This window comes from Ochotona curzoniae, unplaced genomic scaffold, assembly GCF_017591425.1.
Source record: "Ochotona curzoniae isolate NIBS_2020 unplaced genomic scaffold, NIBS_Ocur_1.0 scaffold_3223, whole genome shotgun sequence".
Lineage (NCBI taxonomy): Eukaryota > Metazoa > Chordata > Mammalia > Lagomorpha > Ochotonidae > Ochotona > Ochotona curzoniae.
The window spans coordinates 11,134,394-11,159,025 of record NW_024467108.1 but is presented as its reverse complement, the minus strand read 5'-3'; the positions used below and the strand labels follow the sequence as shown (position 1 = coordinate 11,159,025).

The 24,632-nt window shown below is 42.1% G+C and overlaps 1 protein-coding gene and 1 pseudogene across 1 annotated transcript in view; one reads left to right on the top strand and one right to left on the bottom strand.

The window, feature by feature from the left end:
* ANKRD42 (ankyrin repeat domain 42) overlaps window positions 1–24,632 on the bottom strand; it is a 53,346-nt gene that overhangs the window by 15,057 nt on the left and 13,657 nt on the right. The window contains exons 6-9 of the mRNA XM_040964264.1: window positions 18,997–19,197; window positions 17,155–17,280; window positions 9,693–9,798; window positions 2,389–2,564 (exon numbers count right to left, since the gene is read on the bottom strand). Of these exons, the coding sequence (XP_040820198.1) occupies window positions 2,389–2,564; window positions 9,693–9,798; window positions 17,155–17,280; window positions 18,997–19,197 (609 nt within the window). The remainder of the gene's footprint in view (window positions 1–2,388; window positions 2,565–9,692; window positions 9,799–17,154; window positions 17,281–18,996; window positions 19,198–24,632) is intronic.
* Window positions 14,391–14,731, top strand: LOC121145428 (annotated as a pseudogene).

Below are 24,632 nucleotides of genomic sequence, written 5' to 3'. Positions count from 1 at the left end.
AGTCCAGCTGTTGCCAACATCTTCAGGCTCTCCCCTGATTACACTCATCAGAGAAGAGGCTCCCAGGCAATGGGGCTAGTCTGCTGTACATATACCAGAAACCAGAGCTGGGGGTGTCCCTGGTAGGAGTTGTTGAGGCTCACCCCAACCAGGTTGCAGTTCCCACTGGTGTGTGCAAAGGGCAGGTCTGCGGCATGCTGGGTTTGGCTTGGCCACAGCGCCCATTGGTTTGCATGGGATGTGAGACTGGGGATGGAACTGACCAGACAACCACAGTGACCAGTGTGTGATCCTATACTGGCTGACACATGCAACAATCAGGTCTGGGGCCACTGCAGATCCAGTTTTTTAGGGGAAACTCCAACTAGACCACAGGTCTCAAAACTCTGGCCACAGACATAATCACAGGATTTATCATTCCACCTAGGAGTTACATGTACTGGGACTGGGCCTCCTCGATTGTTGATGCCTATGAAGTGGGTGGCATGCCCAGGTACAAAAGAGGGCCTGCAGAGGACATCGAGTGCCATGTTAAGAAGACAGAGAGCAAAACAGGTTGGACAATTTTCCTGGCCAAGTTTTGGCAGCAAGTATCTGGGTAAGTGGATGGATGTATCATTGTAGAGTCTGCCAGCCAATGGACCTTGGAAGGATTTTCTCAGACTTGGAGCAGTGAAACCAACAGCATCTGAGAACTATCAAAATTCCTCAAGCAATACCCTTAAAACATTCTTCTCCATATAATGGATTCTAAAATGACATCAAGTGGACATCCCCATCCTCAGGTACTGATATTGTTTAGCAGCTGGGAGCAGCCCCCTTTCCACTCACTCGTTCCCCTCCATGTCCCCAGATATAGGAGAAAAGGTAAGAAAAAGAAAATTAGAAACATTTGTCCCACCCACCTTCCACCTTATCTTGATCCTACCCACCCTATTCAGTGGTCCCCATAGGCTTATAGTCTTGTCAAATATGTAAGCAACATTAAAAATAAAAAATTTTTTTAGGGCCCGGCGCAGTGGCGCAAGTGGTTAAGTCCTCGCCTTGCACGCCCCGGATCCCATATGGGTGCCAGTTCCAATCCCGGCAGCCCCGCTTCCCTTCCAGCTCCCTGCCTGTGGCCCAGGAAAGCAGTCGAGGATGGCCCAAAGCTTTGGGAACCTGCACCCGCGTGGGAGACCCGGAAGAGGCTCCTGGCTTCTGGTTGGCATAGTATCGGCCCGTTGCACTCACTTGGGGAGTGAATCATCGGACGGAAGATCTTCCTCTCTATCTCTCCTCTCTGTATATCCGCCTTTCCAATAAAAAAATAATAAAAATAAATCTTTTAAAAAAAATTTTTTTTTAAAAAGGGAAAATAAAGGTTTTATGCCCAGTGCGATAGCTGGATTGGCTAATCTTGTATCCTGTAAGCACTAGGATCACATATGGTTACTAGTTCATGTTCCAGCTGCTCTATTTCCCAACCAGCCCCATATGTTCGACCTGGAAAAGCAGTGGAAGATAGCCCAAAGCTTTGGAACCCTGCATTCATGTAGGAGACCTGCAAGAGGCTCCTGGCCCCCAGATTCGGATCAGCTCAGTTTGGATTGTTGTGACCACTTGGGGAGTGAACCAGCAGATGGAGGATCTTTCTCACCATAAAGAAAGAAAAAAAAAAAAAAAAACCTGCTTTTCCAATTAAAAAATACAGCTTTGATACAATTAATTCTTCTTGCCCCTATTTCCTACTGTAGCCACATTGATCATGATCAATTCTATTTCCTGACTTTACATATATGGCCTTCTCTGCTTTTAATGTCCATCCAATCTCTTCCATATGGCCTAGTCTCAATCATTCAGTCTTTTCTGAAACATCACTCCTCAGAGATGCCCAATGGTTATTTTATTTTCAGCACCATTAGACTTTACTTTTTTTATATAACTATTTTCTTATCAATTATTTGTCATCTTTATCCTCCCCCTGAATTCCACCACTATCAGAATACAAGCTCCTTTGTATCAGCTACTGTTTCTCTAAGAACTACAGCAATGCCTGGAATACAGTAGTCACTCAATAACTTCTTGCAATTATCTGTTAAAATACTTTGCCAACTAATCATGGAAATCCTTGACGTGTCCTTCCCTGTCTCCTCTGATCCATTTAAATATTTTTTCTCTATTTTTATAACTTTTCCCTTTTGAGGGAAAAACATCACATCCTACACATCTCTAAGTGTTCAGGAAGCCCTAGGACAAAAATTTTTATTAATTTCTGGGCCCAACAGATATCAAGTTATTTTTACTTTGTTGATAGTAATTGTCTTTAAAATACTTATGAAATTGATCGTATCTAGTACACATGATATTTCTGAAAGGATGAATTGTTAACACAGATAGCATACTTACTTCTCGCGTCTGTTTTATCCAACTCACTGAGACATAAATCATCTTTGGCATCAGTGCTTCCCTCAACACCATGTCTTATAAAAAACTTCATATCATTGTCATCAAGTTCATTCCCGTCATCTATATCATATTTCTGTAGCCCTTCCAACAGTTTCACCGATGCCAAATGGGCAAACCTGCAGAAAAAGATAAGCAATTAACCATAATCACAACCTTACTCAAAATTAAACTGTAGTTTGTACTTAACAAAGGTAACTACACATTACACATTAGGCTACCACCCAGCCACCAAAAAACAAATCCATGACACTTTGACACATATTCAACTACATGGGAAACTCAGTTACCAATTCCTAAGAATCATTCTCTAAATGCTATTGGCAAAAATCCAGTAACAAAATCCTATTTAGTGTGCTTCCAGACAGTGCTGGTAAGTGCAGAGAAAGCTCAGAATCACCCTGCTTGATTCTCTATATTTACTGCCTTGTTTTGCCCTAATTTTGACTGAAAATCAATGTCTGTCCCAGTGTGAAGGCTAACAATAAATAGCTCTACCACCTTAAAACTTCATCCTTCTTCAACTCAAAGCATTTGGTTTTTAAAACTTAATGAAAAAATAATGATCCTGACCATCTATTTTTAAAGTTTTCTTCACTCTTTCCCATATCTTTATGAAGTTTCTAGTAAAATGCTCCTGGTTTTGAAATTATTGCTGTGATTATATTTGATTTGCACATTTTCCCATAATTTTGCTAATTGGGATTTTATTTTGATATTTAATTATAGTATTTTTTTAAATTACTAAATACAAAAATCTCAAATCCTATTTTTCCACAATAACAAAATCATTCACTCATACTTACAGCTTTATCTTTTATCAGACACTGCAAATCATTAGATATACTAATAAAAGTACACAGTAAGTTGTAAGTTTCAGAGAGCTCTACATGATTGGGTTATAATTTAATGGTTATCATGTGCTGAGTGCTTGCTTTATATGAAATTCAAGGTTATCTCTATAATACTACTGTCACATCTAGTATTTTGGGTCCTGAGGAAAAAATGTGGACCAGATATTATGAATAATTCCAAATATATCCACTGTACTCAGACATTGCTATGACAGAATAAAACTAGATCAATAAATAAAAGAGTTCAGAAATAAGCCCACAAATATATACAGATAATGGATTTTGACAGAGGCAGTTTACAACAAATAGTGCTAGAAAAATGAGATACCCATATGCAAAAACAAACATGGAGGCATACCTATACCATATTCAACCACATTGAAAAATAGTTTAAAAAGGATCAGAGAGCATGACATAAAATCTAAAACTACACAAGTGCTAGGGAAGAAAGGCTGGGGAGCAACAGGAGGAAGATCACAAAATGGCAGGACTTTCAGCAGCAATGGATATACTCACTATCTTGACTTTGGTGATAAACTACAGGCGTGTATGAATGACAGTATTTCTAAAAACTAAGTTTGTTTTCATATAAAAATGATTTTGAAATCCATTCCTAATACGTTCACACATGCATTTTCCTCTGGCTAGTACTGTGGTCCAGCAGGTAAAGCCTGCAACACCGCATCTCATATGGTCACCAGTTCGTTTCCAGAAGGCTCCACTTGCAAATGGCCTGAGAAAAGCAGTGCAAGAAGACGCAAACTTTTGGGTCCAGGCCACTCACATGGAGGAATGGAATGAAGCTCCTGTCTCCTGGCTTCAGCCTGACCCAGGCAACTGTGGCTGGGGAGTGAAGCAGCAGACAAGAGACCTCTCTTGGCCATTCTCTCTGTAATCTTTACTTTCAAATACATAAATACATAAGTCTTTTTTTAAAGTGCATTATCCACAAAGATTCTGGAGACCTCTCATATATCAAAGCTCATTAAACAACTATTTATGCCAACTATACTTTGATAAAGTTACTGTTAAGAAATAAAATAGGCCTGAATTAAATACTGATTCCAGATAAAATGGCACAAAACTGTAACTCCAAGGTTCGTGAAATCCCACAAAAAAAAAAATTTCAGAAACAAGAACGCACTAATAAAATTTGCATGATATGTGTGATGAATTATTGGGCCCTAACATTCAGTCAAGCCTTATCTGGAGCTGTTGGCCTACCACTTTACATGCAGGCAATTCTGAACCTCATATGGTTTCTCAAGCATACAAGGTGTTAAGAGCCCCTCCTTTTTCAAGTGCTGCTTCTGTACAAAAAAAAAATCTTCCCTAACCTCTGTCTAGATTCTGTCCTCCTGCTATTTCCTTCAGGACTCTTAAACATTGCCATCTAAATTATTTCTCCCCCAGTTCTCAAATAAGCAAGCATGGGCATTGTTTTCACCTATGCTCTTATTTTTCCAGATATATTATGTAATGCTGTACCTAATGATTTTTATTAGAAAAAACTCTATTGTATATTTATTTCACCACAAGACTGTGAGCTCCTTAGGGATAGGAATTACGTCTTCTCTCTGTTATCCAAATACAACCTCCGTGACTTGCAGTAACATAAGCAGGAAGCTGGATGAAAGAGCTATCAAATGGACAAATGATGGACTAATAATCCTTGAGGGTCTGACCTGAAGTAGCTAGCAGTATTTAATGGGAGCTACATTTAGTTTAAATATAAGTATCAGGAGTCCAGGTAAGTCTGCTCAAACGTCAGGTGTCTAAATCTCCCAGCCACATGGCTGTAGTGGGAAGAACCCCTGCCAAGCCAGGATTCCTGCTGGGGATCCTAGCTCCCTACCACTGCTGCCAAGCAGTGGGTGAATCCTGGGCTTGTGGGTGGCCAGAGCAACAATGGAGCGGGCCTTTGACCACTAGCTACTCAGTGGCAAGTTCTGGGGTCTAATGGGGTCAGAAAATACTGCCTTGGATAAGGCTACAGTACATGTAGGTGAGGAATGAATCCTGAGGGACACTCAATGACAGGGCCATTTTACTTGCAGGTAAGCGAGGGGACTGAGACTTGGTGGTTTGGAGGGGAGAGACTAGAAGATCTCTATGGGCCAGACTCTTGCACCAATGTTCCATGTTAGCATGGAACATTGCTGACCACCACACACCAGTCCATACAAAAGCTAGGGCTGGGGGCCTATCTAGCAGGACTAGATCCCAGAACTTGACTGAATGTCACAACAGGAGACAGGTCACATTAGGTAGAGCCATGACACTAACCAGCACATGAGAATCAGGTCGAGGGATAGACCTGGGAATAAGTGGGCCAATACCTGTGGAAATGCAACTCCCACTGGTTAGCTCAAGAGTTGGGGTGGGGATGAGCTGAACGAGGTGTGATCATGGAAACTCCCAACAATTACGGGTACAAGGACAAAGAATAGTCCGGGCAGGTCCAAACTACAGCACCCACATGAGCATCTTAAAACAGAATGTGGGTAGAACATCACTGATCACCATATACTAGCCCACACCGAAGCTATGGATGGGGGCCTCTTTGGCAGTGTTGGGTACCATTGCCCGACTGAGTGTTGGAGTTGTGGAGTGGTCACATTTGGCAGGATCAAGACACTCTCCAGCACACAAGAGAACTTGGGCTGGGGGTAGGCTCTGTGGGGTTGTGTGGGCCCAACCCTTTGGAATACAAGTCCCCCGGGTTAGTTCCCAAGCTGGGGTTGCAATGGTCTAAGCTAGGTGTGACCACGCCATCTGCCATCACTCATGGGTAAAGGAATCCACAACAGTCAGGGTAGGTCAAGGCAGCAGCACCCAAATGTGCATCTTTAAACAGGATGTGGGGTGGGCCGGGCTGCCACTGGAAGGGGACAGAAGGGGCAGGGCTGAACAAACCTTAACTCACAAGTAACAACAGAAATCAGGTTGGAGCACAGCTCATGCCAGGTAGGTCCTTGCACATACTGATCTGTGTGAGGCAGAGGCACTAAGCCACAGCATCCAAGGGGCCACGACAAGTGAGGGGCTCTGCCAAGCGGAGACAGAACAACCACCGGCCTACACCTGCTCTATGGCAGGGCAGAGGCCCGGTTGGGGAAATAACAGGACACCCTAGCTGGGTTGAGTTTCCCACCAAGGAGCGCATGGGCTGGAACTGAGGCTACATTCTGATCAGGATACGATCGTAATCTCACTTGGCACAATTGTGGACTGGGATGGGAAGCACCAAGCCAGGCCAAATTCCAACACCATCTGGTGCTCTGGAGGACCGGGGAGGGTTGTGTGACAGACTAGGTTAGGTCTCAGCCCTTACTGAACCATGTGTGAGCTTGGTAGGGGTATGGAAGAGCCATGGCTGGGTTGAAATATCCAACAACAAGAACCAGCTTGGGTCGGAGGCCAGGCAGGAAAAGCCACTGTTCCTCCTAGGATAGCAGGCGAACTGAGTAGTGCTGGCTCATGGACCCACTGGTATGCGCGAAAACTGGCACTGGGACAGGTTCTGGTGGAGGAGCCCGGGCAACTTCTCTGGCAGGACACAGTCCCATGCAGGTAAGCGCAAGAAGCACAATAGGGAACAACCCAAAACAGGCAATGAAAATTATCCCACTGGCATACACATGGCATGGGTTGGGGGCAGACCAGCCTGAATCTGTTCACATTACCTTCTGGTGAATCTGAGCACCAGAACAGAGTGTGGGTCGAGCCAGGTTCGGTTGCAACACATACCAGTACACAACAAGTAATGCCAAGGTGAGATGAGCCGTACCAGATGTGGCTGCAGCACACAACCAGCACATGTGACAATCAGGGAGGAGGCAAAGCCAACAGGGGAACGTGGGCACCCATGCTGGATAACTACTTCCACTGGAAAGTGTGAATACGGATGGGGGCAGTTCAGACTAGGCAGGGCCATAGCACCTGTGGGCCTCACGGAGAGCTGACTGTTCTGACTGGTGCAAGTTAAAATTAGAGTGGGTTGAGGGGTGTTTGGGCTTAGCCACAGCGTTAGCTGGCAGAGGCTGGTACTAGGAGCCAATTCTGACAAGTCAAATGCCAAAACTACCTGGAGACTGCATACTCTAGGAGTGGGTGTGGCCTAGTAGGGAAATAGTGGGCACCTCCCTCAGGGTTACCACCCTCACTGGACAGCACGAAACCCAGGCTAGGAGCAGGGGTGGCTTGACAGAAAGGCACCTGCCAGTGGGTGTATGGGCTGGATAATAGGTTGGTTGGGTTGAACCAGGCTTCAATGTCCATTGACGTGTGCGAGAGCTACTTGGGATGTGGGACAGAATGGACAAGCCTGCAGAGCATACTGGCAAGCATGGGAACCAGGGTAGGGGGCAGAACTGGTAGGGGTTTTGGGGAGTCGCCTCAACTAGGCTGCAGCTCCAACTGGTTTGCATGAAGACCGAGTATGAAGTGGGTAGAATCGAGCTGGACTACAACACCCATTGGTTCACAAGGAAGACAGGGCTGGAAGCCGAACGGACCCAGTAATCCAATGTGGGGCAGGCCGTGCCACAACATTCACCAGCTCATACTAGGCCAATATGGAAGGGAAGATTATGCCAGGCAAGAACCTAACACCTGCTGCCATGCATGAGATCTGGGAGTGGGCCAAATGGGGGAATTTGGGAAACTCACCTAGTGAGTCAAAGCACCTGCTGGTGAGTACATGGTCCAGGCCTGGGTGTTGGGCAGGCTGGGCAAGGTAGCTCCAACTGCTGGTTAATGTGTGGGTTGGTTTTGGAAGGGGGTAGACCGGGAAGGGTCAAGCAAAACTTATCTCACAGGCAAGCGCAGAAATCAGGCTGGAACACAGGCCATGCTTAGCTAAACCATCATACTTACCAGTTTGCATGAGCCAGGGATGGGAGCAGACTGAGGAGGACCAGGTTCCAGCACCCACCAGTGAGTGTTGGGATTAAGGGCAAGCCAGAATTAAGGGCAATTAAGGGAATTAAGGGCAGGCAGTTGGAATTGGGGTTGGGCCAGGCACAGCCAGGCTGCAGCACCTACTGGCAGAGGCAGGCCATGCCAGACTGGGATGCAGCACCCATCCAGCACATGTGAGACCCAGGGGGAGAAGGGGAGAACCTGGTGGGCAGGATCAGGCTGGGCTGCAACACCCATTGGTTTGCGTAAAAAACAGGGCCAGAGACAAAACTGACCCAGCAATTGCAACCACCAGCATGTGCATAAGCTGACTGGGGTGACAGACTGTGCCAGACCCTATATTGGCAAGCATACATAAGAATCAGGTCTGAGATCACCTCAGATGAGGTTTCTTTGGGGATTCCCCCCAAAAGAATTGCTGGACTCAGAATCCCAGTAAAGGACTGCAAGTTCCATGGTCTGACCTTGGAGTATATGCATCAAAGTTGGGCCTCCTCAGTTGCTCAGATGGAGCAGTGGACAGCATATCCAAATGTACATGGAGGATATGGCAGTCTATTGGAGCCTACAGAGGACACCTGGTACCACCACAGAGGACAGAGGACAGAATAAGTTGATCAACTACCCCAAACAGGTGTTGGCAGTGAATAACTCTGCAAATGGAGACTCTAAGGTAGACTATTTCAACCAGTGAATTCTGGAGAGATTTCATCATGCTTGGAATGGCAACATCAGCAGTAATTTGAAACTGCTGAACTACTGAAACCTCATGAACAGAACCCTCACAGCATGCCCCACATTGGGGACCCTGGGGTAGTATAAGGTGGCTGTGTTCCATCCCAGGGTGCAGAGGCACTTGGGAGGTTGGGTGTGGGTTCTCTCCTTGTTTCCCCGCTTCTCCCAGGTACAGGAAGGAAAAAAAGAGAATTTGGAAATGATAATCTTATCCACCTTCCTGTAGCCCTTGACCCTAATCAACTATGTAAAAATCATCAAAACTAATGATTTAAAAACAAAGTATCAAAGTATATTCCATAATCTATGTGACATCTTTATTATCAGCTTGATTATTTCTTTTTGTCACACAGTATTTCTCAACAGGATGCTACCAACATTTTGGTGGGACAAGCACTGTGTCCCACTGATCTAAGCACTGCCGAACCTTTAGCTTTCCTGATACGACCTCACTAAATATTAAGTAGTGATGGTCTCCCTCAGTCATGGTAACAAACCTCCTCTACATTCCCAAATGCTCCCCCTCCTAAGAAAGTGAACGATCTACCTCCCGGTTGAGAACCATTACTTTAGTGAAGGGAGTGGCATAATGTTAACTGCCAATTCATGTTAAACATTGCCATTCCATCTGTATTTCATCAAATGCCTGAAGTTAAAATCCCCAAATACTTCTGAATACAGGATAGTATATGCAAAACTCCAATAAAGAGCAGCAAAACAGACAGGGATCCATACCTTTTAGCCACATCACAGGGTCTCTCCCCTGCTTTGTCGGCAATATTACTGTCTGCTCCCATTTTAACTAGCCATTGCAAACATGCTATGTGGCCTTGTTCAGCAGCTGTTTAAAAAAGTAATAAACAGGAAACAGAGTTGTCAGTAACTACTTACTGAAATTCTAGACATTCACATTATAGAGTACTTCTTTTTAGAGCACTAATCTTTATAACAACTGAGAAATGCTCCATTTACTCATTCATTAGACATTTAATCAAATACTTAGTCTGCTTATATCCTACACAAAGATCTTACAAACATAAAAATTGAAGTTCATATGTGTTAACATCACAAAGCCAAATGAGCAATAGATTTGAAACTATTATTTTTTTCTAATCATTACCTTGGCTCCTTGCTTCAGCCTGACTCAGTCTCTGATCATTGCAGACATTTGGGAAGTGAACCCAGGTTTCTCTCCCTGACTGTCTGTCTGCCTGTCTCTTCCCCTCAACCCTGCCTTTCAAATAAATAAAAGTAAATTTTAGTTTAAATTCTGACACACAGCCCTACAAAGCCATCTGGCAAAGGTAAGAACTTCTGTTCTGCATAATAGAAACACCAGAAGGGAGCCTACACATGTACAGCCAACTAATCTTTGACAAGAAAACCGAAAATAATCCAGGAAAAGCCTGGTCTATTCAACAAATGCTGTTGGGACAATTGGATAGCAACCTGCAGAATTAAGAAGTAAGACCTGCACCTGTCACATTATATAAAAATCAGCTCTAAATGGATCAAGGACCTAAATCTACATCCAGAAATTATCAAACTATTACAGGAAAACATAGGAAGCACTCTCCAAGATATAAGAATATTAAAAGACTTTTAGGAAAAGAAGTCAAAAACACAGGCAAAGACAAAATAAACAAATGGGACTACATCAAACTAAAAGTCTTCTGTGCTGCAAAGGAAACAGTTAACTAACTAATGCAGCAACTAACAGAATGGGAGAAAAATCTTTGCACACTGCACAACTGACAGAGGACTAACATCCAGGATTTAAAAGAGCTTCAGAAACCCAGGGACAATTAAAAAAAAAAAAAAAACTGTGAAGAAACGGATGAAGGAAATGAGCAAACATTTTTCAAAAGAACACATTAAAATGGTTAACAGACATATGAAAAGATGCTCAGGCTCTCTAGCCATCAGGGAGAAACATTGAGGGTCCACCTAACTCCAACGAGATCAGCCTACATTCAGAACTCCACTAACAACACCTGTTGGTGTGGATGTGGGTAGAAAGGTACCCTCCTTCACTGCTGGTGAGAGTGTAAGCTGGTACAACCACTATGGAAATCAGTATGGACAGTGCTTAGAGAATTGCAAATAAACCTGCCATATAACCCAGCTATCTTGCTCCTTGGAATATATCCAAAGGAAATTAAAACTGCATATGGAAGGGGATCTGTAATCCTATATTTACAGCAGCACAATCTACAATAGCAAAGACATGGAAACAACCCAGATGCCCGTCCAAGGAGTGGTCAAAGCAAGTGTGGTACATTTATTCTGTGGAATATTACTCAGCCGTTAAAAAGAATGAAATCACACCATTTGCAACCAGATGATCCCAACTAGTGAGACCATTATGCTCAGTGAAACAAGTCAACTCCAAAAGCACAAATACCATATGTTCTCTCTGATTTAAGGCAGCCTTCGTGCAAACTGTAAGATCAATAACCCTTTCCAAACTGTTTTTGCTGCTTCCCATGTGTTTTGATGTTTTTTTATTTCATTTTCATTTCTTCAAACAGTTTCTTTTGTTGAATTCATCGCTGGCTCATGGATCACAGGGTGGCATCATTTTATCCAAGAGGCTTTCGTGTTTTCTTTTCTTCGCCCACATGTTGGTTATTCTGTGGTGTACTTTTCAAACTCCATGGTGTGATAAATTTTTTGTTTTAACTTCATATCTGTTGTTTATTTTGTTTTGTGGCTTCTCATTTAAGGGACTATATAGTGATGGCATAATAGAGACTGTCATATTCAGATGTGAAGATACAATGCACTATGAATCCCTACTTTCAAAACAAAGATGGACTCCTAATGAAACTGCCGAGCATATCTAAACAATGGGATGCTGGTCTGACAATGCCTATAACAGCAATGTCAGGGCACATTTAAATAAAAGACAGGAACTTATGACTGTTTATGAAGGACTATACTATTGTAATAATATGGGTAGAATCGGTCGGGGGGTTGGAATTTGGGAGGGGGGGTCCCAGACCCTATGGAATTGTACCATAAAATTCAAAATAAAAAAGAAAGTTAAAAAAAAAAGTCCTGTTCTGTCCTTCTTGGCCTGACCCAGAGCCATCTGCCAGATGCTGGGTTGGCACACTCTTCTCTCTTTGTAGCCCATCTAAAACCAGCTAACAAAGGTTATTACAAGATTTCCGAGACCGGGCCCAGCACGGTGGCGCAAGTGGTTAAAGGTCCTCGCCTTGCACGCCCGGGATCCCATATGGGCGCCGGTTCTAATCCCAGCAGCCCCGCTTCCCTTCCAGCTCCCTGCCTGTGGCCTGGGAAAGCAGTCGAGGACGGCCCAAAGCTTTGGGAACCTGCACCCGCGTGGGAGACCCAGAAGAGGCTCCTGGCTTCGGATCGGCATAGTATCGGCCCGTTGCGCTCACTTGGGGAGTGAATCATCGGACGGAAGATCTTCCTCTCTGTCTCTCCTCTCTGTATATCCGCCTTTCCAATGAAAAAATAATAAAAATAAATCTAAAAAAAAAAAAAAAAAAAAAAAAAAAAAAAAAATTTCCGAGACCAGAACTCTAAGCAGCACCCACATAGGATGCCCACATCACAGATGCAGTATTACCCCACTGTGCCATTCCCAATAGCTGTATTTTTTTCCTGCATTTGGGAAGTTTTATCATATTACTTCTCTGAAAATGCTTTTACCCCTTTAGCATTCTCTAGTCCCTCTTGGACCCCAATATCTTGGATATTTGCTCTTTCAATGCTGTAGCAAAGATTATATCAACTTTTTTGTTATTGTTCTTTTTTTTTTTAAAGATTTATTTTATTTTTATTGGAAAGGCGGACATACAGCGAGGAGAAACAGAGAGGAAGATCTTCCATCCGATGATTCACTCCCCAAGTGAGCGCAACGGCCTATGCTATGCCGATCCGAAGCCAGGAGCCTCTTCCAGGTCTCCCACGCGGGTGCAGGGTCCCAAAGCTTTGGGCCATCCTTGACTGCTTTCCCAGGCCACAAGCTGGGAGCTGGATGGGAAGCGGGGCTGCTGGGATTAGAACCGGCGCCCATATTGGATCCCAAGCGTGCAAGGCGAGGACCTTAACCACTTGCGCCACCGCGCCGGGCCCTGTTATTGTTCTTTAATTATTTTTTTTTCATTTGTGTATTTTCAAGTAGCCAGTCTGAATTACCACCTTACTATTATTCAAATAGCCAATTCTGTCTTCTGTTTGATCCTTTCTGTTACTGATGCCTCCCTATAGTAACTGTTCAGTGTAGTTCTCAGTTGAAGGATTTGTTTGATTTTGAAATGACTTTCACTGTGTTAATGATTTGCTCTTCTATTTTCCTAAGTCTTTGTGTTTCATTATAACATCTATTTTAAATTAAATTCTGTCTGTATCAGTTGCTAGGGGCAGCACTGAATGGGACACTGGCATCCCATATTGTTTCAAGCCCCCTCTGTGCTTCCTCCCCAACTTCCTGCTAGTGCACCTGCTAGATAACCCAAGTGCCTTGGCTCCTGCCACCCACATGGGAGACCCAGAAGGAATCCTGGCCTCCTTGCTTTGGACCAGAGCAGCCCCACCCCTTTGGGGAATAAATTGACAAATCAAAGATATCTATTTCTCTCTCTCTCTCTCTCAAGATATTTCTCTCTCTCTGTGTGTCACTCCATCTCTGTCTTCTTTTAAAAATATATCAGTCGCTGTCTGATTTCTAGTACTGTATTTTTAGTGCATTAGGTGAGCTCATGATTCCCTGAAAGTTCTTCATGCTTTCTGGCCTAAAATGTCACCTGCACATTGAAAGATTGGAGTTTATTTATAATCTGGCTTTATTTGTACCTGCCTTTCAGAAATTCTAAGCACTATGCTTATTTTCTAGAAGCTCTTGGGCACTTAGACCATTCCAACACTAGATGGCATTTTATGTCAAAAATGCTATTTCAGCATCCCAGGTGTGTTGTAAACCTGCAGTTGGTGTGTTGTTGAGAATAAAGTGCTAGTGGTTTCCTGTAAGCACTGGGGTTAGAGGCCTTTGGCTTTAACTGGTACTGGGTCTTGGCAGCAGGCACTGAGCTCTAAGGCAAAGTTCTGTACTAACCTTCCCACCATGCTCCAAAGTGGCTAGTCATGATCCTCAGCATACCAGAAATTGGGAGAAGTGATTGCGTCTGTTTCTTGGCCCAATAGCTAAGGAGGATCCACAGGTTCAATCTTCAGGCACTGGCCTGCTACCTGGGGCTGTGAGCACTACCAGCACTAGGTCTGGCAGTGGCAGGCCTACAACTGAGTTTCAAATCTAAGAGTCTGGGTTCAGATTCATTGATGTTGTGGTGCTTGGGGTGAAGAAGTCAGCATTTCACTGGGAACCTAGGACTGAAGAGTGGCCTCTGGCCCTTTCCTAGCCCCTCCACCTCAGCCTGCCTTCTTCCCTCTTCTGGCAGGATGAAGCAGGTAGGTCTGAGTGAAAGAGTCCACCCTGGCAACTATGGCTGAGGAAGCAATGGGTATAGCGCCTGTGAAGCTGTAGAACAGGAGACTCACTGAAAGACTGAGGAGTAAGGTAATAGCTACAAAATCTGTGACCATTGAAGTTAAACATCAAAATAAATTATTAGCTGAAATGGATTCATAGTTTGATTCTACAACAGAGCTTTTAGGTAAAACTATGGAGAAACTAAAAATTGTACCCAGAGGAAGCCAAACAAAGCTTTTGCACTGTATGGTGCTGGGTTTTTTGTTCATATTTTTTTTTTGTCATTTACTGAATTATGAAACTGAGGTGATACAAAAACAAGGCAGCCCTGCTGCAGCAGAAGCAGGTGCCCCCAGAGTGAGAATCCCAGCCTCCAGGCGCGCCCACCTGGGTAATGGCCTCTGACTCTCCAGACAGAAAAGCAGGTGGCTCATTCACAGGCTGGCCTTCTGGACTGAACAGTAATTACTGGAAACTGTACATGTTTCTCCTCCATGTCATAAATTAAAACAAAATCACAGCTATATGTTTATTGAAAAAAATTTTTTTAAATGTCTAGAGTCTGGATTTACTTCCCTCTACTTTCCCTTCAGCTAGCAGGCGTGAAGTTCCTAGAAGCTGGGGAACAGTTGGAGATGGAGCATGAGGCAACTCTTTCTTGCTTCCCTTAAAAGCAGCTTGTGATATACCAAAACCAGCCTCCGTGTCTCATCGCTTATGGGGGTGGCTCATGTGTGAGGAGCTGCTCAGATCAGTGCCTCTGGGGACAGATCACTGAGTATCTTATTCAGCTGCCCTCTTGCTCTAGCTCCCAATTTCTTTCCACTGTTTAAGCTTCCCAGTCTGGTATTCTGTTAGTCACCCTCAGTAAACTGATACTATCTTCAGGGCTCACACCTTAAGCCTCCTCCCCATGCATAAATCAAACAGTGGAGAGCTTAACCCATGAACAGCCAGCAGACAGATGCATTATTCCTAATCCACCATAAAGATCTCATCAATGTGGGAACCTTCCCATATCTTGGGAAAAAAAAACTCTTCAATTCACACTTTTCCCATCTCATTCTTCCCTTGTGAAACTACTGATACACATGGTACTTAAATTGTATACTGGAAAAATATAACCAATAGGAACAGAATATGATACGTGGGACTTCCAGAAGTTACATACGAAATAAAGCCCATTTCAGAAACACTGCTTTAGCAAGCCTACTACTGTCCTCATACTCTAGAAATTACCTGCCATAAGATCAGGAAGAAACTTTTAACATAATATCACAAATAAACCAAAATGGAAATTTCAGGTGCAATAAAGATTTGCTCTTTGATTTTAGAAATTAAAAAAAAGCCTGGCAAGCATAATTCTAATAGTGAAAAAGAAAAATAAGAAAAAAAACACCTGAATCCGGTCTTGTGGTGCAGTACATTAGGCTACCCTTGGGGACACTAACATTGCATATCTGGGATAGAGCCCCAAGACACTTTCAACCCAAGCTCCGGCTAATGTGCATCCTAGGACACAGCTGCTGGTGACTGGCACATACAACTGAAGGCGCAGATGGAGTTACAGGCTTTTAGCTTTGGCCTGGTACAGCTCAGGCTTCTGTGAACATCTAAGGAGTGAACTAGCACATGGAAAATACATACACCTACCTCTTTCTTTCTTGCTCACTTTTAAGTAAATTTTTAAAAGAATAATACTATTAGGAAAAAGAATGCAGAGAAAAGTGACAGAGACCTTGAAAATGTGTTCAGATCTAATGTTTACTGATATTTCTATGGAAGTAGAAAAAAATTTTATGAGAAATTATTACAAAAAGAAAATTCTGTTGGAACTTTTAAAAATATCTATTGTTGAGAGAAAAAGAGGAAAGAAAGCTCCCATTTCCTGCTTCACTCCTGAAATGCCCTTAACCAATGGAGCTGGGACTGGCAAAAGCCAGAAGGCTGGGAATTCAATCCAGGCATCCCTTGTGCACACAGGAACTCAACCACAGGAGCCAATCACTGCTGCCCCCCAGTTCTACACTAACAGAATGCTGGAATCAGGGGCCAGAGAGGGTATCAAACCCTGATTATGGGAGACATAACCAGCAGCTTCACAGGAAAAATACCTGTCCCAGCTATAACTTTTTTAAGAGATATAGTTTCTACTTTAGCTTGAATTAATAGATCATTTTTAAATTTTTATCCTATGAAACTTCACTAACGAGTCCTTTCACATTTATACCAACCCAATCAAGTCACAATAGAAACTCTGCTAGAATTATGCTCATGTGATAATGCAGCAATATTTGCATCATTAAAAAAATATTACAATTGACTTGAAAATTAGACTAATACAGAACCAGACATTGTGGCATAACAAATAAAGTCACTGCCTTAGATAATATCCCAGCTGCTCCACTTACAATCCAACTCCCTGCCAACTGCCAGAGAAAGCAGCAAAGTGTGGGCCTCTGCCACCAATGTGGAAGACCCAGATGAAGTATGTGGCTCCTGGTTTCTGCCTGGCTCAGGGCTCGCCTGTGGTCATCTGGGGAGTGAATCAGCCGACACAAGATCTGTCTGTCTCTTTTCTTTGTAACTCTCAAATTAACAAATATTTTAAAAATAGGAAAATCAGATGTTCTGCATACCATATGATGTGGACTGGTATATACAGGTACATCAGAAAACACTTTTATAGTTCCATGTGTCAGAACTCAATATGAAGCAGAAATTATAACTTACCTTTATGCATAGGAGTTGATCCATTATCATCACGTTCATTCAAATTGATTACTCCATCTTCTACTAATTTCTTAAGCATTTCCAAATCACCCTTAGAGGCAGCCACATGACCTGGATATGCTAAAGCTTTGAATAAGCAATTAAGCATTTCAGTAAACATTTTATCCCTTTCATCCCTTAGTATATTTCAAGTTTCAATGTTTCCTCGAGTATGAGACTGCTGTAAAGGAATGAGTTCAACTAATGCAATGACAAGTAATAAAAAGAATTATAAAATAAGATTATTACTAACTATGCTACCCTTCCTCCTTTCAGGATGTTAAAACACATGAAAGCAGTGCATCGGAACTATTCTTAGGCCTGTTCTCTTTCATCCTGTTACCTCAAAATACAAGCTGGTGGTCATTTTCAACACTATATAAAGACACACTTGGTGTCAAGGTCTATATTTGCCTACATCACTCTTTTCTTCATTTGAATGGAAATAAAGCAAAATAATCTCGAATCAAGTTAGGTATGGGTGCATGTGTGTTTAAACAGTTGTATCTAACTGGGTACCTAATACTTAGTAAAATGTTTTTAATGATGATGACTACATATTATTGAGCCAAACACAATAGTAAGCACTAGTAAAGACTGCCTCATTCAACATTAAGAAAATCAAACACTTTGCCATTTACACTTTATATAAGAGAAAAATAAATAAATAAATAAATAAATAAAACAAATACTTAGCAGTAGCTGAGCTACTGTTTGGGACACTTGTACTCCATGGTGAAATGCTAAGCCTTAACAAGATGCAGCTGATGACAGCTCAAGTGGTTTGAAGCCTGACACCCAAATGGGAGACTCAGGCTCCTGGGTGCTGCCTGGCCCTGAACTGACGGCCACTGGCAAGCATCAGGAGAATGAAACAGTGATTGCAAAAATCAACTAATCTGTGTGTATGTGTGTGTGAGAGAGAGACAGAGAGAGACACAGAGAGAGTCTGTTGTTCTTCAAGTAAAATAAACATTAAAAAAAAACAGAGCTGACACTGTGAAGCAATAGGTTACACTGCCACCTGAAATGCTGAAATCACTTAAGGGTTCTTGTCCTAACCACTCTATTACCAATCTATTTCCATGCCTATATACATTAGAAAGCACTCAGAAGAAAGCCCTAATACCTGGTCCCTGTCACCCATGGATGGAGTTCACAGCTCTTTGCCTCAGCCTGGCTCAGACCTGCTGAGTACAAACATTTGGGGAATGAACCAGTGGATGGAAGATTTCTCTGTCCCAGCTCCCTCTTCAGCCCGTTAGATTAGTAACTACTAGGAAAGGTTGAAAGATACGAAGACCCTGAATGACTACTCAGAGTCCCTCTCAAACCTGGACTGCCACACACACTTAATTTCCACATAATTTAAGCCATTGAATGTTGCAGTTTTCTTATTACAGTAGATTAGCCTTTCAACTAACACACATACAAAATAATATCTTTGTTTCTATGAATACATTCATATGCCTTAGAACTAAAACAGAAGACCCGAGAATAAGATGACTAATTCAAAACAATAGCTTATCACTGGAGAGAACAGTAACAAAGTGAACAGCATTAGGAATAGACTCCAGGGATATTCTACTCTTAAGTTTAGCAATACTAACAGTTCTCTTATTGTTAATCTCCAAACACTATTGTCCAAAATATTTCACAATAAAGAACCTGGATGAATGTGCAGACAATGATGCATAATAAATTTGAACATAACTTTTGCCTTATAACTTCTCTTTTCTTTCTACTCTATTAAATCTATTATCACTGTATCATATGCTAAAACATCTCAGGTTCATTACTTACTTTCCTGATCTTCTGGGTATTTTTCTTCATACTCAGTCCTCTTGATAAACTCCAAAATGTTTTGCTTAAAAAACCTCTGTGCCAGGTCTGATGCATTTTCTCCATTATCGTTAAAGGCCTTTAAAGCTTGTGTCCCACTACTCATCCTACTAAGTAGGAATTTAAAGCAGTGAAGGTGGCCTTCCATGGCTGCTAAATGAACTATGTAGAAAAGAGGGGAACATTAATTTTATAATGGAAATAAAAACAACTTGAGAACACATTAAGTCTAATGCTCATAGGGAGATAACTACTCCCACACCACATGAAGGGAAAGACATCCTCAGATCTAGAAAGAACCTGGTGCCAACCTCAAGCTCTTGATGCGGTTAGCCTTTGATCCTTGCCCAAGCAACACATTAATCAGCTACATACGAGACTTACTGTAAACATACCGAGAACAGATAAGGATCACAACCGATCAGATCCCACCAAATTATTTTTAAAAACTTAAATTCAATGGAACAGGCATTTCATGTAATGCATAAGAACTTCTTGGGACACTTGCATGCCATACTACAGTTTCACCTTTAGTTCGAATCCCAGCTTCCTGCTAATGCACTCCAAAGCAGGCAGCAGACTCAAGTGGGAGACTCAGATTGGGCATCTTGAGCTTCTGGCTCTCAAGCAGATTTGCAGAGTAAATCAATGGATGGAAGTTCTCCTTGTCTGTTTCTCTTATCTCTTTTTCTCTCGCCAACCCCTCCCTACTACATTTCTCTTTTTCTTTTCAAAAAAAAAATAATAAAATAATAAAAACTAATTAATTACAAGTTGTCTTTTAAAAATAACTTAAAATATTAACTGATTAAAAGTAAAATCTCTTGGGCCCAGCGTGATAGCCTCGTGGCTAAAGTCCTCTACCTTGCATCTCCACCAGAATCTCATATGGGAGCCTATTCATGTCCTGGTGGCCCCACTTCTCATCCAGCTCCCGCCTTGTGGCCTGGGAAAGCAGTTGAGAATGGCCCAAAGCCTTGAGACCCTGCACACAAGTGGGAGATCTGGAAGAAACTCCAGGCTCCTGGCTTCGGATCGGCTCAGCTCTGGCCATGTGGCCACTTGGTGAGTGTCAGCAGATGGAAGATTTTTCTGTCTCTCTTCTCTCTGTACATCTGACTTTCCGAAAAAAATAAAATAAATCCTAAAAAAGTGAAATCTCAATTATGCAATTTATCACTGCATGAGCAAGCGGTTGTAAAATAAATAAATACGGGTTCAGCAGCATGGCCCAGTGGCTAAAGTCCTCGCCTTGAACGCGCCAGGATCCCATATGGGCGCCGGTTCTAATGCAGGTAGCTCCACTTTTCATCCAGCTCCCTGCCTGTGGCCTGGAAAGGCGGTGGAGGACGGCCCAAAGCCTTGGGACCCTGCACCCGTGTGGGAGACCTGGAGGAGGTTCCTGGCTCCTGGCTTCGGATCAGCATAGCACTGGCCGTTGCGCTCACTTGGGGAATGAATCATCAAATGAAGATCTTCTCTCTCTCCCCCTCTCTGTATATCTGACTTTGTAATAAAAATAAATAAAAATAAATAAATCTTTTTAAAAAAGATAAATAAATAAACTCAATACTTCAGGGAAATAATAGAGATAAGTTAGAAAAATCATTACGAAAATATTAATTGCTTTGTCACTACATATGTTATTTTTCTTTTTTTAAAAAAAAAATATTTTGATTGGAAAGTCAAATATACAGAGAGCAGAGAATGAGAGAAAAGATCTTCCATGCGATGATTCATTCCCCAAGTGACCGCAATAGCTGGAGCTGAGCCAATCTGAAGCCCGGAGCATGGAGTTTCTTCCAGATCTCCCACATGGGTGCAGGTTCCCAAGACTTTGGGCCATCCTCAGCAGTTTTCCCAGACTACAAGCAGGAAGCTGGATGGGAAAATAGGGCTGCCGGGATTAGAATCGGCGCCCACATGGGATCCCAGCCCATTCAAGGTAAGGACTTGAGTCGCTAGGCCACCACGCCAGGCCCTACTTTTCTATAATAATTCATTATTTACTTACAAATAGGAAGACTGAATCAAAACTACAGACTATGCATATACCGTTCTCATCATTTCCACCCCAAGTCCTTGAAAAGAATGGAAAATATATATTTTAAAAGTACAAAGGACTAAAGAAACAAGAAACCCAGGAACAGGCAGGAAACGTTTTAAAAAGGAAAAAAACATGCACTGGAACTGACTGAGGGTTAGTCGTAATCCAAAACCTCCAAAAGGAAGGAACACCAAGTGCCTATGGGGATATGCAAGCCTAGAGGCAAGGAATGCAGAGTATTTACAACTCTGAAGACATGATCACTTGTGAAATAAAAGCAAGCTATGCATAAGCCTTCATGAGCTGTACAGCAGTGTCAAGTCATCAGTTCAACTCAGCAGACACAAGCCCCAGTGCCCAGAAGTTGAGTGACCGGTATGTAACAAACACTCTATCCTTATCCAGTTACCCCTTCCTTTAAAAAACTCCCACTGACACTTAAGAATTCTCTAACTTATTCATACTATGTACTCAAATGTCACTGTACACCTATCTAAACATGTCAAAAGCTGGATTCCTTGTTTTTGTCACATTTTCTTTACACAGTCTTCCCCATCTTAGTCAAGGAAATTCTCTCCTTTTCATATTGTTCAGGCAAAACCCTCAAAACTACTCTCAACTGCCCTTAGTAACTCCCCACATCTAATCCATTAGCAATTTCTACAGACTTCTTCAGAATATACACTACTTACAGAATTCAACTACTTCTCCCTATGTATACCACCCACACTGATCCAATTCAAATGGTAGACTTCATAACTGCTTTAGAGTGCTAACTACTCTCCCTATTTCTGACCCTTGCTACCCTCATATCCTTACTGTAATCTATTATGGACATAATAGCCCAAATGATCCTTCAAACATAAGCTATGCCCTATTACTCCTGTGCTCAATGCACTCCATGATTCATGTTCCTTCTGTGGCCTCATTATGTGTGATTCCATCCCTCATTTCCATCTCAACCACACCAACTTGCCATCACTTACATACGTGAGGCACCCCCTTGTGCAAGAAGCTTCACACTTACTGCTACTTCTGTAATGTTCTTCGTTAGAAATAACCACAAGACCTGCCCCCTCATCTCCTTTAGGTCTTTATCCACACAGTGAAGGCTTATCTGGCCACTCACTTTAAACTTCATCTACTCAGAACTCAGCTAATACCACCTGCTGGTGTGGATGTGGGGAGAAAGGCACGCTCCTTCACTGCTGATGAGAGTGTAGGCTTGTACAACCACTGTGGAAATCAGTATGGAAAGTGTTTGGAGAACTGCAAATAAACCTGCCATATGACCCAGCTATCTTGCTCCTTGGAATATATCCAAAGGAAATTAAAACTGCATATGGAAGGGGATCTGCAATCCTATATTTACAGCAGCACAATCTACAATAGCAAAGACATGGAAATAAACCAGACGTGTGTCCAAAGAGTGGTTAAAGAAACTGTGGTACATCTACTTCATGAAATATTATTCAGCTATTAAGAATAAAATTATACCATTTACAACCAAGTGGTCCCAACTAGAGACCATTATGCTCAGTGAAATGAGCCAATCACAAAAGAATAAATACCATATATTCTCTCTTATATAAGGAAACCAACATGCAAAGTGTAATTTCAACAATTCAATCCATACTGTTTTTTGGTTGCTTGCTTGCTTTTTTGGCTGTATCCCATGTGCTTTGATGTTTTTTCAGTTATGTTTATTCCAAATAATTTTTTTCCTCTTGTCAAATTAATCACTGGCTCATGGATTACACGGTGGCATCATTTTTCCCAAGAGACTTTTGTGTTTCCTTTTTGTCGCTCAAGTGTTGGTTACTCAGTGGCATGTTTTTTCACTGTGATGTAATTTGTTGTTAATGTTGTTGTGGCTATTCTAACTCATACCAGTTGTTGACCTGGTTTCATGGCTTCTCACTTATGGTAATGTATAGTAATGGAGTACTGGGGTCTATCATATACAGATGTGGGGGAATAATGGAACATGCATCCCTGCTTTCAGACGAAAGACAGATTCTCAATGCAACTGTTGGACATGTGTAGACAATGGGATGTTGGACTGCCTGACATTGTCTGTACCAACAATGTCACGGTACATTTAAATAAGAGACTAATAGAATTATGACTCCTTATGAAGGACTACACTACTGTAGCAAAATGGAAAAATCTGTCAGGAAGTGGGAATTTGGGGGGAATCCCAGCCTATACGAAATTGTACCACATAATTCAGAATTGAATATAAAAATATATTTAAAATTAAACAACAACAACAATCACCTACTCCAATACTGTCTATTTTCCTACATTATGTTTACCCAAATACTTCTTCCTGTGTTTTGCTCATTGATTTTATTATTATAGTATATGTGCTGCCGAAGTGAGCACTGCTCATTGATTTTAATAACTGTCTCTCCCCTCACTACCAGCTGAAGGGAAGACCTCTGCCTTATTGGATGTGATCGCCCATTTCTTAGAAGCAGGCACTGACATAAAATTAGCATTCAATAAACACACAGCAAATGAGTAGTTATTTTGGGAGAAGTTTGAACACAAGCAGTCTAAACATGAGGCCACATTCTTACCTTTTGCAATGGTAAGAACAATTACATGGTTTTGTAATAATTACACATATTTAAGGAAACAAAAATTGGATCTTTCTTAATCAGCAGACAAAAAATGCTACAAAAATTATCAGGCATTTTATTAAAAAAATTTGCAACTCAATGAGTTGTACATTTGAATTAGTACTTTTTCTGTATACATAGCTAAATTTAAAACTTTACCTTTTAAAGAAAATGAGCAAATTAAGTCATTTTCAGATACAAAAAATAAATTTAGGTTCATATGAACAGATCATCACCAAATAAACATTAACAGTTATACTTCAATAAAAATAAATAAGTAAAATTGAAGAGGCCCTAGGTAGTTAAAAACAAAGGAGGGAGGTGAGGGCTGAGTGGGGAGTTACATTAGGAAGGTCTAGCCTGCCAGTCTAAGGCATCAGAGGCTCTATAGGGACCCAGAGAGGTTCCAAATGGCAATGTGATTTATCAGACCTGTTCATATTATTCTGGCTGACCTTCTTTTTGATATATTTGTATCTTAAGATTCCCATAAGGTAGGCTCGATGCCACTAGGTAGCCTAGTGACTAAAGTCCTCGCCTTGAACGCGCCAGGATCCCAGATGGGCTGTTTCTAATCCCAGCAGCCTCGCTTCCCATCCAGCTCCCTGCTTGTGGCCTGGGAAAGCAGTCGAGGACGACCCAAAGCCTTGGGACCCTGCAGAGGCTCTGGACTCCTGCCTTTAGATCGGCTCAGCTCCAGGTACTGAAGCAGCTTGGGGAGTGAATCATCAGATGGAAAACCTTCCTCTGTCTCTTCTCCTCTCTGTATATCTGATTTTCCAATTAAAAATAAATTTTTAAAAAAATGTTAAACATAAAAAAAGAAGATTCCCACAAGGTGTAATCAAGGTATCATTTCACTCTAATCACCATGATCTCTCTGCCTTCTGAATTTCTGTACAATTTCTTAAAGAAGATATGAT